This window comes from Pteropus alecto, unplaced genomic scaffold (genome assembly GCF_000325575.1).
Source record: "Pteropus alecto unplaced genomic scaffold, ASM32557v1 scaffold91, whole genome shotgun sequence".
Taxonomy (NCBI): domain Eukaryota; kingdom Metazoa; phylum Chordata; class Mammalia; order Chiroptera; family Pteropodidae; genus Pteropus; species Pteropus alecto.
The window spans coordinates 619,796-635,754 of NW_006431910.1; the positions used below are offsets into that span (position 1 = coordinate 619,796).

The 15,959-nt window shown below is 52.2% G+C and overlaps 2 protein-coding genes and 2 long non-coding RNA genes across 4 annotated transcripts in view; 3 read left to right on the plus strand and 1 right to left on the minus strand.

Annotated features, from left to right (window-relative positions):
• LOC112472156 overlaps window positions 1-3,281 on the plus strand; it is a 3,655-nt gene extending 374 nt beyond the window's left edge. Inside the window, exon 2 of the long non-coding RNA XR_003043567.1 lies at window positions 586-3,281. This is a non-coding gene — a long non-coding RNA (uncharacterized LOC112472156). The remainder of the gene's footprint in view (window positions 1-585) is intronic.
• Window positions 3,282-3,885: 604 nt separating this feature from the next.
• YPEL4 (yippee like 4) lies at window positions 3,886-7,409 on the minus strand. Its single transcript, XM_025040888.1, has 4 exons — window positions 6,627-7,409; window positions 6,417-6,460; window positions 5,947-6,055; window positions 3,886-5,732 (listed from the first exon to the last, which is right to left on the minus strand). The coding sequence occupies exons 1-4, from the start codon at window positions 6,765-6,767 to the stop codon at window positions 5,643-5,645; spliced, it is 384 nt and encodes a 127-aa protein (XP_024896656.1). The 5' UTR covers window positions 6,768-7,409; the 3' UTR covers window positions 3,886-5,642.
• Window positions 7,410-7,480: 71 nt separating this feature from the next.
• Window positions 7,481-12,387, plus strand: LOC112472157. Its single transcript, XR_003043568.1, has 3 exons — window positions 7,481-8,500; window positions 11,110-11,131; window positions 11,747-12,387. It is a non-coding gene; the product is annotated as an uncharacterized LOC112472157 (long non-coding RNA).
• Window positions 12,388-13,386: 999 nt separating this feature from the next.
• The window catches only part of CLP1 (cleavage and polyadenylation factor I subunit 1), a 7,706-nt gene continuing 5,133 nt past the window's right edge, over window positions 13,387-15,959 (plus strand). The window contains exons 1-3 of the mRNA XM_006906017.3: window positions 13,387-13,514; window positions 14,266-14,893; window positions 15,293-15,957. Of these exons, the coding sequence (XP_006906079.1) occupies window positions 14,288-14,893; window positions 15,293-15,957 (1,271 nt within the window). The 5' untranslated portion in view covers window positions 13,387-13,514; window positions 14,266-14,287. The remainder of the gene's footprint in view (window positions 13,515-14,265; window positions 14,894-15,292; window positions 15,958-15,959) is intronic.

A 15,959-nucleotide genomic window follows, 5' to 3' on the forward strand; every position in this document is an offset into this window, starting at 1 on the left:
ATCTGTCTGTGCCCGGGTGTGTGTGAGGGTGTGTGAGGGTGTGGGGCCTGGGCGGGAGCAGGGCAGGGAGTTCTGCATCTTGAGAAGTTGTGAGCTGAGCCCAGGGGCTCTGTGTGTGTGTGTGTGTGTGTGTGTGTGTGTGTGTGTGTGTGTGTGTACCAGCCTAGAAGCACCCGCCCCAGGGGGGGCCCGCCCCTGAGCTAAGAGTTGTGAGGTGTCGAAGGGTGCGGGGGTGTGGGGCGCTGTGTGCTCACAGTCCAGTGCTTGCTATTTGGGTTAAGTGTGTAGTAAGTGCAGAGTTGTGCAGCAAGTGTGGCTGAGAGTTGTGTGTGTGCCCGCGTGTGTGGTCCAGCCTCGAGGTGTGTGTGTACGGGGTGGGGGGGGGAAAGCACAGTGGGGTGTTGAGAGAGAGCGCCCCTCACCCCCTGCTTCCCCCCTGCCCCTCTCATCCCATTCACAGAACATGGCTTTCACTCCTCCTGTCGCCATGGCTGCGGGGAGGGGGTGGGAGGAGACAGTTGGGGCCAGCCGCTGCCCCTGCTGCTCCAGCTAACCCTCCACCTGCCCTTTCTCTCCCTTCCACAGGCTGGGCCCCATCCCCTGCTGCTCTGGGGGGCAGGGGCCGGAAGATGGTGGCCAATGAGGAGGGGGAGTGGAGAGAACTTGAGCCGGGCCTCCCCTCCCCCATTTCCTCCTCGGTCTCTACACCGCCTCTGGAAGGAGCTGGGGGATGGCTCCTGGGCCCAAGGTGGGGGAGGGGCCCGGCTGGCTGGTGAATCGCTGGGAATCCCGCTCTGGAATGAGTTGGGTGTGAGAGCTGAGTGGATCTCGGCCCCAGCCCCCTCTCCCTTATCTCTTCAAGGAGACATCTGGGCACTCCTTGGTGAAGAATCTTCCCTTGGCTTCCCTGAAGCTTGCTGGGCACTCTGTTGACAAGCTCCAGTTCCCAGCTGGGACTGGTTTGCCCAATCCAGGAGCAGAGGCCTGGCGACTGACCCTAGCCGGGCCTTAATTTCCGTCCACCAGAACTACAAACTGTGGGACCAGGGTCCCGTGTTTGCAGATCTCAGGAACAAACTCCGCCTGGGAGGGCGCGAGAAAATCTTGCCTGCTTCCTGAGGGGGGTGGGAGAAGGCTGGAGGGGAAACCCAGAGAAGAGCTCCCAACTGGAATTCTGCCCTCCATCCCTCCTGCTAGCTATGGAGTGAGGAGGAGGGCATGGCCCGGAGGCCGCCCCATTGCCGGGAGGCCTTCATTGGTCGGTGCTGGAGAGGAATGGCCCCAGCCTCTGCCCCTCTGGGCTGCACACAGTTCACGGGGTCAGAACTGGAGCTGGGCTTCCCCGGCCACAGCTCTACCCCGCTGGAGCGCTGAACTGTCGGCCGTTCAGGTGTCCCCCCAGGGCGGTCTTTTGGCTTTGGGTTTTAATCAGTCTCAAGATTGCTTATCCGGGGTTTAACTTAGGTAGGATGGGCAAGTTCTGGGTGAGCTTGAAGACTTCCTGATGGGAGGCCCTGGATAAAACAAACAACTCAGATTCTAATCCCACTGCAAGTAGGGAAGCCTATCCCTACTACTCATGCGAGAGGGGAACTCACCGTTTTGTTTCATGCGGAATCCATAAAATCCATAAGGTGGATTTTGAAGACCTCAGAAAGGAGATGCATGGGTGGGGTGTCACCTGCAGCTTCTGCCTCCAGGCTTGGAAGCGTCTCTGTGCTGCCTAAGGACCTGTGACTATAGCCCCCACCCTCTGGTCCTGGAGCTTCATCTGAGGTCCCCTTGAGGCGTGGAACTCCCTTTTAAACTATGAAAGAGCTTTAGGGTAGGGAAGAAGAGAGAGCTCTGCAGTCCCAGTCAGGAAATCCTCCAGAATGGAAGCTGGCAGAGACACAAATCCAGATCAACTGCTTCATGTGAGTGACCCCCAAACTGCTAGGACTTCTACCAGTCACTTCCTGTGAAGACTGCGTGTCAACCTCAAGGTATCCCCTCGGCTGCCTCCATGGATCCTGTCGGCCATCTCAAGACCTCAAGAAAAAGGTGGTCTCAGTGCTGGGAAGGAAGTAAGGAAGAAGGCAGAAGGAGGAGTGGAGAGAAAATAGATTAACCCTCAGCATGGAGGAGAAGGGCAGAGGGAGGCTGAGTGGGCTAGGAGACCTGGACCGGGGGCGAGGAGGCAGGGCCGGCACGCCTCTGCTGCAGGCCGGAGCTCTTTTCACATTGTGCTACTGTCTGCACCTACCACTAGCAGTGCAATGTTAAAAGGGCATTGGCCGCGTAGCGCTACCAGCGCCGGCTGCCTCCTCAGCGCCCCCCCTTAGCGTCGAGACTTCCTCTCCCATCTGGGTGCCAACCTGCCACCCTGGTGGGAATGCGAGAAGCCTCGCTGTTAGAGTCCGAAGAACAGCTCACGTTTATGGAAGCACTACGGCATGCAGACCACGTTCTAGACACTTCTGCGTTATGGTGAACACTAACTAATGACTTCTTGGCAATGCCCCCATTTTACAGATGAAAAAACTGAGGACCGGAAGGTTTAAGCAATGTGGCCAAGGTTATACAGCCCTGAAATTGCAGAGCCTAGATACGGGCCTGTCTTAGGTCTGAGCTCATCCATCTTTTTGTAGACCTACCTGAAGAGGTTTGGGTAGGCTCTCAACTGGGAGAGTACCTGAGCTGAGGGGTGGAAGGTTTTGATGCCATCTGCTGGTTGTATGAAGGTATCTTCCAGTCTCAAGCCTTTAGAGATAAAAATGGCGGCTTGCTGGATAAGAGGGAGGAGCCCCGAGAGTTGGTCTGGGATTAGAGGGTGGACGGAAGAGATTGGAAGAACCCTGTTAGAACCTGAGTAGACAGACCTCCATAAGAAAAAGGGGTTGCATAGGAAAGGGAAAAGGGTTAACCAGAAAAGGACTGGCCCCAGGGACAAGGACATGGTTTTTAGGACCCCCTTGGTCTCATTCCACACCCGTGGCTCCTTTCCTGGTCCTTGGGGCATAGAAAGGAGACCTCACCTCCACCTGTAATTAATTCCCAGCATGACCCCTCTTGGTCACAGGTATTTGATAATGCTTCTTGAGGCATCCAGGCTTTGGACAGTATTGCCCGTGGGCTGATCATAGAAACGAAATAGGATCCCTGAGCCAAGCCTGTAGAATGATTCTCTCAGAAGAGATTACAAGGAACTTGAAAGCAATGACTATGTCATTTACTTCTTCGTTTTCCACAGTGCCTAGTTGGCTTAATAAATTGAGAGAGGCATGTTTGAGCAGCCTTAAGAAGGCAGCTGGTTTGTGCTCAATTTTCAAGGTCAGAGGTTGGGGCTTCAGAAACCTTCCTGAACTTTGGTACAAGAAACAGGACCGAGCAGGACAGGGTTCTGGATCCCTTGCCGGAGCCTGAGAGGATCTCTAGGCATCACCAGGTATTCAGAAACTGAACGATGGGACAGACCCCTCCACCCCAAGGCCTCCCAGATGGGGGTGCTGGACATCGTTCCTCCATGGCTTGAATTTGCCTTCTCGCCCCTCTGTCTGCCAGTTCCCTTCTGTCCTTCGGCTCAGCTTCTCCAGGTTGACGTTGCTAATAGTATTGGTGATGGTACACAGTTTGCTTTATGCCCCTTCAGTCTATTAACATTTCTATGTGACTCTCTTCTCTGGGTACAAAATAGCCATTTAATGATGCCACTCCACTCTTGTTAAAAAAAGAAACGATAACTTTTCAGTGTTTCCCTAATGCCCTGGCATGATATCCAGATTCCCTGAATGTTTATGGCTGCTGCCTGTCTTTCCTGTGTCATCTCATCTCTCACTTGTACCTACACTCCAGTTACAGGAAACTTACTTTCACACATTGACTAAGCTTGAGCCACTTGACACAATTCTCTCTGCCTGAAATAGTCCCCATCCTCCCACTCTTCCCTTTCCCCACCCAACTTCTCATCCTTCAAGGGCCATCATAGCCATTACTTCTGCAAAGCCTACCTTGACTCCTTAAATCTAGGCTAAGCCTCTCCTGTGAACTCCATCCCTGTTCAGCACCCTTTTCACCTACTGGAATTGCTTAGCTATTGCTTGTCCTCGCAGTAGACCAAAAGCTCCATGAAATCAGACCATGGCTGCTTGTTCTCTACTGCATCCCCAGTGCTTAACGCAATGCCTGGCAAGTAATAGTTGCTCTACAAATATTTGCAATGTCAATGAATGAGTCTGGAAATTACAAGCTGGCTTACGAAAAAAAAAGTGATTTTTATGATGTGTACAGTCCTCCCTGCAGTTGTCGGTGACCCAACAACAATAGGAATTTCACATCTCTGCCAAAAATTGCACTTGGGTCACATGGTTCCACTGATGCTGCAATTTTGAGCTGTTTTGTTCCACTACGTATCAACCGCTAGGGCAGCGTCTTGGCTGATCGATTTTCCTTTTAGTCTTAAGTGTGGCCATGAGCTGACCAAAACCGTACAGAATCGGGCAGAAAGGCAATGGGATCCAAGAGCACCCTTCTTTCAGGGATGTTCCTCTTCCAGGAGTCCAATCCTGGGTCTAGGCAAAAATGGATTCATTGTCAAGGGCTCCGGAAGATGCACTATTTTGGATGCTCCAGCTGGACTACACACAGAAGCCATCTCTTACTAAGCAGAACCTCACCTGGATGCCCACCTGGTTAAAAGCCAGCGGGGGCTCTTGCCACAGGCAGTGATTGCTGCCCCCTAGTGGCATGAAGGGACAGGTTTCTGGGGGTGCACGTGACTCTGGTACAAGCATAAGGAAAGTCAGAGGACAGCGCCTCATAGCTGCTTTTCCCCCTTTTTATTAAAAATAGACCCAAACGCTTTATGTATCATACAAAAGTTTCATTCGCTGGTGGCAGCAACGAGGAAGCCTGGCCCCGTAGCGCTGATTTCCCACCTCCCCTTCGAGGGCCTGGCTCCCAGGGAGCAGTGGCTGGGCCTCAGAATGCCCACAATGACTGCTCACTCTGGAAACAGCCAGCTGGGGTGGGGGCTGTTTTAGGGGCAGCTTACCCCAGCCCACCCAATGGCAAAGGTTAGATGCTCGAAAGTGCCTCTCTAGTGCCAAGATAAACAAGTGGAGTGAAATGGAAACCCTTCCGATTCCTTTTATTTCCCAGGGCCTGGGATTGGGATTTTTCCCTCCACCCCCAAGTCCTTTCTCCTACAGATGGGGTGGGATGCTTCACCCTCAGAGATTGGTATCTCCCAGTGTCTCAGGCCGAAATTTCACTCCAACCCAAGCTGCTTCTCATCTGCTATTCTGTGGCCCAGGATCTAGTGGCCCCACAACTCAAGATTTGTCCCCTGTTCACTCAAAAACTGACTCCTCCCATGGTCCTCTCTGCCTGAGTGTATGCCCTGCCCTTGCCTCGGTTAACAGGACCTTGGGGCTAGGAGGGCCCACAACCATCCCTTTCCCCCAGTTCTGTCCCTGACTGCTGCCCACTCCTGAGCCTTGAACACCCCTGGGAGTGAAGATTGGAGGCGGAGGGCTTGGTGGGAGCTGGGTTCCCCCAGGGGTGGGGCAGTACTCATGCTGGTGTGGACTGCTTGGCAGGGCCAGGGGACAGGTGTGGGAGGGTGGGGCATGCGGAGGAAGGGCACAGCCTGCCTGAGCCCCTCAGTCCCAGCCGTTGTCCTTCACCATGTGTGACATTTCAATGATGTACTTTCCCTCCTTGTACTTCTGGCTCGTCTCAAAGGCCTGTTCCTGGTGGAGAGGAAGCAGTGAATGTGGGACCAAGCTGTTCCCTTCCAGGTCCTCCTACTAGTTCTATTACCCCTGCGCCCAAAATCCCCCTCCCCACCCAGTCCACCTGGTCCCACCCTCTTCCCTCTGGACCACGCAAAAGACCTGACATGCAGTCACTGGGGCTTGGAGGGCCATGGAGACTCCACTTTGGAGGGTCCCCCCAGGTACTTACATATTTCCAGCCCAGTGTGGTTTTGCAGCTCTCGCAGAAAATATCAGCTACCGAGTGCAGCCCCGTGAGCAGGAGGCGCTGTTCAGCTGGCCCGCAACCCACGTTGACCCTGTCTCAGGAAACAGGAAGGACCCAGCACCCAGTGGGGTGGCTCTGTCAGTCCAGCCCCCAAGTAGCCCAAAAGGAACTTCCATCTGGAGAGAGCTCAGCCCACCCGACGGGAAGCCCCTGCCTTCAGCAATCCAGCCCTTCAGGACTCGCGCCCGGGCCTTCTTTCTCCAGTGCGGTGAGTCCAGTTCTGCCCAGACTCCCCACAAGAGAACTGCAGACTGAGGTTCTGAACCCTTTTGCAAGAGGAGAGGCAAAACAGAAGGTGAAAGGCCACCTTCCAATGGCTCATCCCCTTTCTCCACAGAGGAAAATTATGCACACACACAGTCACACACACACAAGGAGAGAGGTGGACTCACACGGAGTTAAACAGGTAGGCTCGGCCATGGCTCCCTTGGAAGGACTGTGGAGACAGGACAGACAGTGACTACTGGGTGGCCCATGGCCCCACTGCCTGAATCCCCAGGGGCATGGAGGAGGGAGGACAGGCTGCCTTGCCTCACCCCAGGTGAGTTTGGACAAGCCCAGTGGGAGAGAGGAGGGGAGTGGCAGGTGCCCGCTTGACGTACCTTGGAAATAAGCTCATCGTGTTTAGCCAGGTGTGCACGGCAGTGGACACAGCTGTAGGTGCGGTGGCAGCGGGGCAGGTAGCTACGGAATGTCTTGGCGGGGAGGCAGGCAGGGCCTGGGCCGGGGTCACAGCTGGGCATGACGGGCTGGAGGACGATGCCCTGGCGGGCAGGGGGGGCTGGCGCCGTGCAGCCCCCACACAGGCGGTCGCAGGTGAAGCAGCGGAGCAGGTTGGCTAGAGCCGTGTTTCAGAGCAGGCGAAATGTGGGGGGGCTGCCCGGCCAGGGCCCCCCCAGACGTGAACCAGATAGAAATAGAAGTCACCTGGGAAGAGGGGAAGGTGTGTCAGGAGCGCCGTGACCTCGCGAGGCGCCCCTCCTGAGGGAATGGAGCAGATGGGGCTCATCTCGCCCCTGCCCCTCCGCCCCCATCACCATCGGTCCTCTCGGCGTTCAGTCTCACTGAGCCTCCCGGTCTCCGGGACTTCCCGCCTGCTTAGCAAGCCCGGCAGCGGTGCCCGGCCTCTGGTGCCACAGCCGGGGAGGTGGTGTCTCTCCCTCCTGGGGCTAGAGCAGCCTCCACCATTTTCCACCGGGAGCAGCCCGCTGGCGCAAATGCTGCCATGGGAGCAGCGTCATCTGCCAGTGCTCCCTCCTCGATTTCGGTTCTTTGGTGTGGATCTGCCTCCCACATGCTCTGATAGGCTCTGGGGCTCGAAGTCTTTTCAAAGTTGGGGATGCCTGGCAGTTTTCCTGTTCTCCATTTGCAATGCAATTGGTCCTTCGTACATTTCGTGTGGGAGGAGGGGCATGCTGAGAGGGAGGGAGGGAGGGCAGGCAGGCAGGTGCGCACACCTTGCTTCAGCCCTCTCCTGGGGTTGGGGTCCTTGTCTCTGGGAAGAAGAACTTCATGGATGGCCCCTGCAGGGCCAGGGACCTCAGGCATGGCCACGGCCCATCTCTGCACTTTGGTCCAGTCATTTTGGCCCAGAAGCAGCGCCTGGCTGTCTTCTCAGCCTCTGAGCCCCTTGGTCTCTCTTGCTCCTTACTAACTGTTGCCTTAGTTCTCAGTTAAGGACTTAGCCCCTCAACTGTAGGAGAGAAACTCCTTCGGGCAAATCTGACAGCTGGAACCAACAGGAAATGGGGACCACGGCAGGGAGGCCAGCGCTCCCGGGCTGAGCAGGGCTGGGTGGTGTGGTGTGGGGGCAACGTCCACCACAGGCAGCAAAAGGGGACTCGTTTTCAAAAGCTGTGCTTTGGGGCACGAGGCAGAAAGTGGGTTTTTTTCCACCTTCTCCCAGGGACAAACAGCAGTGCCTCTGTGGGGGACAGAAGATAAAATACTTGCTGGGTTCTGATTAGAAATTTTAAGAAAGATGTTGATATCTGTCCAAACTCCTGCCCCCGAGTGGCTGGGGGTGTGGAGGCCGAGGATAAGAAGGGAGGTGTCCTCTGTGGCTCCGATAAGCAGGTGAGCTTCTGCCTTCTTCATGGGGCCGTCGGGCTCCGTCATGAATGGTGTAGCCCAAGTCTGGGTTAGAGGTGTCAGCTGGGTATCTGGCAATGCCAGGCCATGAAGCAGAACGGAGGCGGCGTGGCTCCGGGTCACCAGGGCAAACAGGCTCCCATCCGGGGGGCGCTGCTAGTGCCCCAGCTGTTCCAGTCTGTCCTGGGGCCACCAGGAGGTCTCTCCACAAAACCCCATCAGAGACCACCTTCAGTTTCAGGTCCTCTCCCCCTGGCTGGGCCCCAGGAAGACACCTTGTGCTGAGTTCAGGGTGACATTGGGCTCTGGCCGCAGGAAGCGGGCCCTCCTCACCAGCACGACACTGGTCGGTGTCCACTTCACTGGTCTGCCTCCAACTGTGCCTGTGAGTACCCCTCTGCCGCTCCACCCAGCACACCTTCAAGGGGCGAGGGAGGGGGCCGGCCAGGTCCCTGCTCTGCCTCCTTCCCCATCCTCCGTCACGCCTCCCGCCCTCTCCCCAGCTTCCCCATCAAGCCAAGAAGAGGCTGCACAGAAGGCTAGAGAACCACTCGCAGGCGGGGGAGAAAGGGCATTTCTTCCCCGACTCCCGTCACCGGGAGAAGCAAGTTGGGCAAATGACTGGGAAAAAAACAAAGGCGAGCTGAGTGCTGGGGAGAGGATGTTCCCCCAAGTGAGCCGGGGCTGGACCGTGGGAGGTAGCGGGGAGAGAGAGGGCTGGGATGGGGGTGCCGAGCAACCCTTGCCGATAGCAGGACCCCGGAGGCAGAGGCTAGAGGAACCAGGTGCGAATCCCGTGCCTCTCAGGGGAAAAAAAAGGGAGGGGGCCACCTGCTCACAATGGATTTTCTCATCTGCTCTGAGGCTTTGGCCCCCTCTGGCTGGCATTCTCGGCATGGTATGGTCCAAAATCATTAGCAGCGCAGCCAGCTCCCGGGGCGGGCTTTGGGGGGTCTGCACCAGCAGCAAAACAATAAACAGTGATGCCTGATGCTGCAGCCAAAGTTGCTGGGAAATAAGTGCGGGAGCCGTGAGAGCTAAGGAGAGGGATGGAGGAGCTGAGAGAGGAGCGGAGGCAGCAGGGAGGGGGAAGGGAGGACAAAGGGTGGATGAATAATGCTTTTGCAAAGGGGAGAAAGCAACACGCAGCAGGAGGAGGAAATTTGCAAGGGGAAAAAAAATTCGTTTGGAGAAGGGCTGCCCCCTCACCTTGAGGTCTGCTCCAGAGATCTCCGTCTATCTCTCTCTCTCTCTCTCAATCTCTCTGCTCACTCTTCTCTCTTCTCTTTCCGCTCCTTCAATTGGGAAGGGGATGGGGGCAGGGAAGGGAGTTAGGGGCTCAAGAAGGGCTGCAAAGCTGGCCAGCTGCTGGGGGCCAGAGGTTGTCTCTCGTCTGTACCTCGGTCTGTGGGTGAATGTAGCTGTGTGTTGTGGTACTGCATCATAACACTGTGAGTCATCCATCCCCCACCCCCCTCACCTCCCACGTCAGAGCAGGGCTGGGAGACACAGGAGGCGGGTCGGGAGGAAGGGAGGGGGCAGGCATCCAGGGATGGGGCTGGGGGAGTGAGGCGTGGGGTGGGAGCAGAGGGACCGGACAGGGAGTGGGCGAGAAAGAGGAGAGACTGACTGGTTGCTGTGGAGAAAGGCAGTGTGGCCAAGGAGATAGAACCTGGGGAGAAGGACAGGGCTGGGCAAGGATGGAGTACGGGTGGCAGGGCTATCGGAAAGGAGGCGGCAAGGCGGGTGACGATGAGAGATGGATGCAGAGTCAGGCGCGTGCACACACGTTCGAGATGATACATTCTTCTTGTCAGTTCAGACGCCAGCCCTGATGCAGAGAAAAGACATACTAATTTAACACATATGGCAAACTGTGCCCCCAAGCTTGTACCAGGCACTTACAAGCTTCGAAGCCTCAGCTTAATACCCTTGAAGGAGTCTAGAGCAAATATGACATCTCACATACAGGAACCTCTCATCAACTACCTCCAAATTTCTTATGCTTCATGAACTGAGACACCCACGTTACATAAGGTTCTCTACTGGGCTGTAAACTTTCTGAGGCAGGTACTCTGGGCAACCCCTCTCTGAGTCCCAGGACTGCACTGCCTAGTGCGGAGATGATGCTCTCAAAACAGCAGTTGAGTTGCATCTTCAGATATGATTCAAGTGTCTGGCGTTGGTTTCAAAGATACCTGAGTTGGAATCCCAGCTCCGCCAATATACTCACCAGGAACCGCTGGGCAACCTACTTTGTGCCCCGGTTTTCCTCTTCTAAATGAAGCTAACAATATTTACATCATGGAGATGTGAAGCCAAGTGAGATAACATGTAAACACCTAAAAAGTGCCTGGCACCTGATAGGCACTTAATAAACAGAAGTTGCTGTTATTTCAAAACCGTGTTCTCAATTTAATGCGCAGAAACCCAGAGAGAGTTTACTATAAAATTCTTTTTTTTAACATTTTATTTTTTTATTCCCTCCCACACATTGGTAACCACTAGTCCATTGTCCATGTCAGTGAGTCTCTGTTTGTCCTGTTCATTTGTTGCTTTTAGGTTTATATCCCACATGTAAGTGATATCATGTGATTTTCAACCGTTTCTGTCTGGCTTATTTTGCTTAGTATGATTATTTCAAGGTCCATCCATGTTGTTGCAAATGGCAGTATTTCATCTCTTCTTATGGTTACTATAAAATTCTGATGCCTCAAGAGACACATATCAAATTTGTGTCTTACGAAGAACTCACACCTTTCAGTGCTATTTTTCTGTCATCTTCCAGTTATAGTTCATTTCACTCAGAATATTTCTCATGGAGTGCTGCTCTGTGCATGTCACTGAAATATGTGGACAACAACATATCATCCAAGAGAACTCCCCACCCCCACCTATTTCTAACAGACTAACATTCAGAAAATGAAGTGTGACAAAGATAGGGACTTACAGAAAGGGCTGCTTGTGAGCTTTTTTTTTTTTTTTCTTTCACAGGTAAAGAGGGGAAAAAATTAAGGTAAGGAAGTATGCTAATGGGAGGCATTGCTAGCTGGGTAAGAATAAAGGAATTCTGAATATTTAATCAAAGATTCTGGGGTTTAAGGTAAATTCCGAAAACACAATGTGGCTGGCTTGAGTGATAGTACCAGAAGTTGGAAGTTGAGAGGGTGAACTTGGTACAGAAAGAAGAGGGAAGTGTTCTTGTCTGGGCAACAGATAAGGAAAGGAGGACTATGAGGAACCACTGTTGAGGAAAACAGCGGGAAGTGGGGAAAAGGAAGGTGAATAGATTTTAGGACAAAGATCGAAAGTTTGGAAACAAAAAAGGATATCGGTGTGAATTAGCTCAGGAAGAAAATGCTCAAGGGTTTAGCTGGAGAGGAGATTGAAAAAGACATATGAAGACAGCGTTATTTGGGGGTGGGGTGGAGATGGTAGGAATGCTTAGTGAAAGTGAGAAAAGAGTGTAGGCAAGCACAGACGCTTTAAATGTGCCCTGACTTTCTGTGTTTAAGAAGCAAAGTGGAGAGCAGTCTGGGTGGGGAGGGGTTCTTCATAAATTCTGTTTGAGATAATTATAAAATATCCAAATAAAGATGACCTTCAGGTAATTGGATGAAATTGCCTCAAGGGAGAGAGTGTGGAGGTAAAAAAAACAGACCTGGAAGACAGACTGCATGGAAACGGGAGAGGATGAGCTCACTCAGGGGAAAAATTTGCGAATGGAAGCCTGGAATTGAATTTTTGAAGAATGGTGAAAGATCGGGGGATACTGAATAGTTCATTGAAGAACTAATGCACGTATGGTGAATGAGCAAAACGATTAAAGCAAGCCATCAAAGGAAAAACTGTAAGAAGTGAGAATGGCACTCGTAGAACGTGAGTGCTAAGGTAGGGCCAGTGGGACAAAGGCAAAGCAGGAAATCTTCCCCGGATTAACCATGTGAGCTTCACTCAAAAAAGTACTCATCTATAAAGTGAAGATGACAACGATAGTATGTACTTCACAGAATTCTTGTGATTAAATGAATCTACACCTGTATAGCTCATAATATGGTACCTGGCACCTAACTCTATATGTGTTTGCTATTATTATAATAACTGGACTCAGACTCCAAAAATCCTGAGCTTGAGTCCTAGCTCAGTCAAGTCCCTTCACCTATCTTCATCTCCCTCATGTGAAATAATAAAACTGACTTTTCAGGGTGCCTGTGAAAGAAGATACCCGAAAGGGCTTTGAGAAATGTAAAACACGGTACAAATGGATGACATTATTATAGCTCCCCCCTCCTCAAAGTGTAATAAAAACTTAAAAGCCAACATCAGATGTGTTCTACACTACAGGCATCATGCTTAGTATTTTATGTGTATCATCCCATTCAATCAACAAAATTCAGAGGTTAGGTACTGTTATCCCCATTTTGCAGACAAGAAACTGGGTCTCACGAGTTTAAGCCTGACTTGCCCAAAGTCACACAGTGAGCAAGTGGCATAGCGAAGAATACAAGATCCCAAAGCCCAAGCTCGTGAGAAGAGATTTATAGACGTGGCCCAACCTGTTGCCTACCGGCTAAATGACCTTGTGTAACTATCAAGGATTTAGGGGGCGAAAAGAGTGCCCAACAAAACTCCCCGCTCAACTGGAGAGAGGTGGTTGGATGACTGGGTAAAGAGTAACCGGGAGAAATTTTTAACTGGGAGAAATTTTTATTTTTATTTAAATGTTTTTAAATGCCCTCTAAGGAAGAAAAATAATAATAAAAAGAAAGAAAGAAAAAACGCCCTCTAGGTGCCAAGCACTGTGTCAGGTAGAGGATAACGGCCCAGGTGGACCTGTGACAATGCCCAAACATTGCCTAGATTTCTTCGTGTCTAAAAGGAGTTATGCTAATTTCGCCACTTCTTGGCTTGTGCTCCAGACAAGCAGGTTATCGTGCGACCCAGACAGCGAGTCCCTCTCCTTTCCCGTCGTCCTTTCCCTCTCCGGGAAGCAGGTGAGAGGCAACACCAGGCAACAGTCCGCATCTGCCGTGCCCCGACGACCGTTGGCCCCTCGGCGGGTCCCTACCCCGCACGGGGGCGTAACCGTCACTCCTACCCGCGTCCGGCCAGCTTGACGAACAATGACGGCCTCCGCTCCTCCCACCTTTGGCGTCACAATCAAAACAATCCTTTAACTACAACTCCCAGAAGGCCGAGCGGCTGCACGAGCGCAACCGCTCGCGGCTGTTCTAATACAACTACATATCCCATGGGGCATCGCGCGACCGTGTCTCCGCCACTGCGCAAGTGCGGAAGCGCCTTCCGGCGTGGCTTTGGGCTCGCTGGGCTCGCGGTTGGTGTTAGGTCCTACCTAGAAGGGCTTCTTAGTTTATCATTCGGGGCTCGCGGCTGTGCAGGTGAGATAATAAGCTCAGAAACAAAACCGTCGCCTTTTGGGGTCCTGGGCAGATTTCGGGTCTGGGGAGGCTGGGACAAATGCCGGACCTAGAGCTGCAGTCCGGTATCGGAAATAATTCTTCTTCCGCATTTTCTAGTTCACGAAGTGTGTTTTTTTCTCCCTCCAACAGTCCAGGTTAATCCCCAGAATAGCACTTTGTGTGAGGAAGTGTAGGTCCTTCCAGCTGACAGCTGAGGAAAAAATTCAGAGAGGTTAAGCGATTTGTCTATAGACACTGCTTACTGGTCGTTGCTGAGCGGGGCCTTGATGCTGTTCTGTAAGTTCAAAACTGGTATTCTCTGCTTTGCATCCGGATTGCGGATGCCCTTTCTTGTTGACTAAGAGAGTTGAGAAGTCAGCATCTCTTTCCTCCCCAAGTTTGGAGTATCCCAGTAGAGTGAAGGGAGTGATGAGGTGATGTAATCAAGTTTCCTGTCAATTTGTAGATAGAGTTTTCTTATGTCTTGAGTCATTTATTCACTCGATGTATTTACAGTGATGCCTACCGGTTATTAAGTCCTGTTCTAGGTACTAGAGATACAGCAGCAAACAAAAATGCCCAAACATTGGGTAGACAATAAAATGTATGGTGAGGCAGGTGGTGATCAGAGATAAAAGAAAATAAAGCAGGATAAGGGGAAACATCCATTGGAGGATTTCGAACGGAGTTCTAACTTATGTTTAGATCTGAAGTTTAATTTGTGTTATAGGCACAGCAGCTGCACAAAAAAGATGGGAGAGGAGGCCAATGATGACAAAAAGCCAACAACTAAATTTGAATTAGAGCGAGAGACAGAACTTCGCTTTGAGGTGGAGGCATCTCAGTCAGTTCAGTTGGAGCTGCTGGCTGGCATGGCAGAAATCTTTGGCACAGAGCTGACCCGAAACAAGAAATTCACCTTTGATGCTGGTGCGAAGGTGGCTGTTTTCACTTGGCATGGTTGTTCTCTACAGCTGAGTGGCCGCACCGAGGTGGCATATGTCTCCAAGGACACCCCTATGTTGCTTTACCTCAACACACATACAGCCTTGGAGCAGATGCGGAGGCAGGCGGAGAAGGAAGAAGAGCGAGGCCCCCGGGTGATGGTAGTGGGCCCCACTGATGTGGGCAAGTCCACAGTATGCCGTCTGCTGCTCAACTATGCAGTGCGTTTGGGCCGCCGACCCACTTACGTGGAGCTGGATGTGGGCCAGGGCTCTGTGTCTATCCCTGGTACCATGGGGGCCCTCTACATTGAGCGGCCAGCAGATGTCGAAGAGGGATTCTCTATCCAAGCCCCTTTGGTATATCATTTTGGCTCAACCACTCCTGGCACCAACATCAAGCTTTATAATAAGGTCAGAGCCAAGGTGGGGTGGAGGGAAGGGCTGCTATCAAGATAAGAAGCTGTGCAGAAGTTTGCTAGTTAGAACTATCTGTGGCCATCTCTTTGCTCCCTCTCAGCTGATATGGCCGCATGATTTTGGAAAAGACAGTTTCAAATATAAATCAGCCTCAGATTGTTAAATGTTTCTGTAGACCTATTAAGTAATTGTAAAATTTCCACAAATTTCCACTTAGGACATGAAACAGGAGACAGTAGAAGCAACATAAAAATTCATGTTATGAAGGCAAAATCACAGTCATTAAAAATGTTTTTTCTACATCATAATCAGTTGTTGTAAAGGAGGACAAAATAGCTATGGGTTTGTGTGTTTTTGTGTTTTTTTCCTTCACCTTGATTCTTTCTTCCGCAGATTACATCTCGTTTAGCAGATGTGTTCAACCAAAGATGTGAAGTGAACCGAAGGGCTTCTGTTAGTGGCTGTGTCATTAACACCTGTGGCTGGGTCAAGGGCTCTGGTTACCAGGCCTTGGTGCATGCAGCCTCAGCCTTTGAAGTGGATGTGGTTGTGGTTCTGGATCAAGAACGACTGTACAATGAACTGAAACGGGACCTCCCTCACTTTGTGCGCACTGTGCTGCTCCCTAAATCAGGGGGTGTGGTGGAGCGCTCCAAGGACTTCCGGCGGGAATGTAGGGATGAGCGTATCCGTGAGTATTTCTATGGATTCCGGGGCTGTTTCTATCCCCATGCCTTCAATGTCAAGTTTTCAGATGTGAAAATCTACAAAGTGGGGGCACCTACCATCCCAGACTCCTGTTTGCCTTTGGGCATGTCTCAGGAAGACAATCAGCTCAAGCTAGTACCTGTCACCCCTGGCCGAGATATGGTACACCACCTCCTGAGTGTTAGCACTGCTGAGGGCACAGAGGAGAACCTTTCTGAGACTAGTGTGGCTGGCTTCATCGTGGTGACCAGTGTGGACCTGGAACATCAGGTGTTTACCGTTCTCTCTCCAGCCCCCCGCCCACTGCCTAAGAACTTCCTTCTCATCATGGATATCCGGTTCATGGATCTTA

Coding starts and splice junctions, on each gene's coding strand:
- YPEL4 (XM_025040888.1), bottom strand. CDS start 6,767: ATGCCCAGCTGTGACCCCGGCCCAGGCCCTGCCTGCCTCCCCGCCAAG. Junction 6,461..6,626: donor ACGATGAGCTTATTTCCAAG/GTACGTCAAGCG, acceptor CTGTCTCCACAG/TCCTTCCAAGGGAGCCATGG. Junction 5,733..5,946: donor CCACACTGGGCTGGAAATAT/GTAAGTACCTGG, acceptor CCTCTCCACCAG/GAACAGGCCTTTGAGACGAG.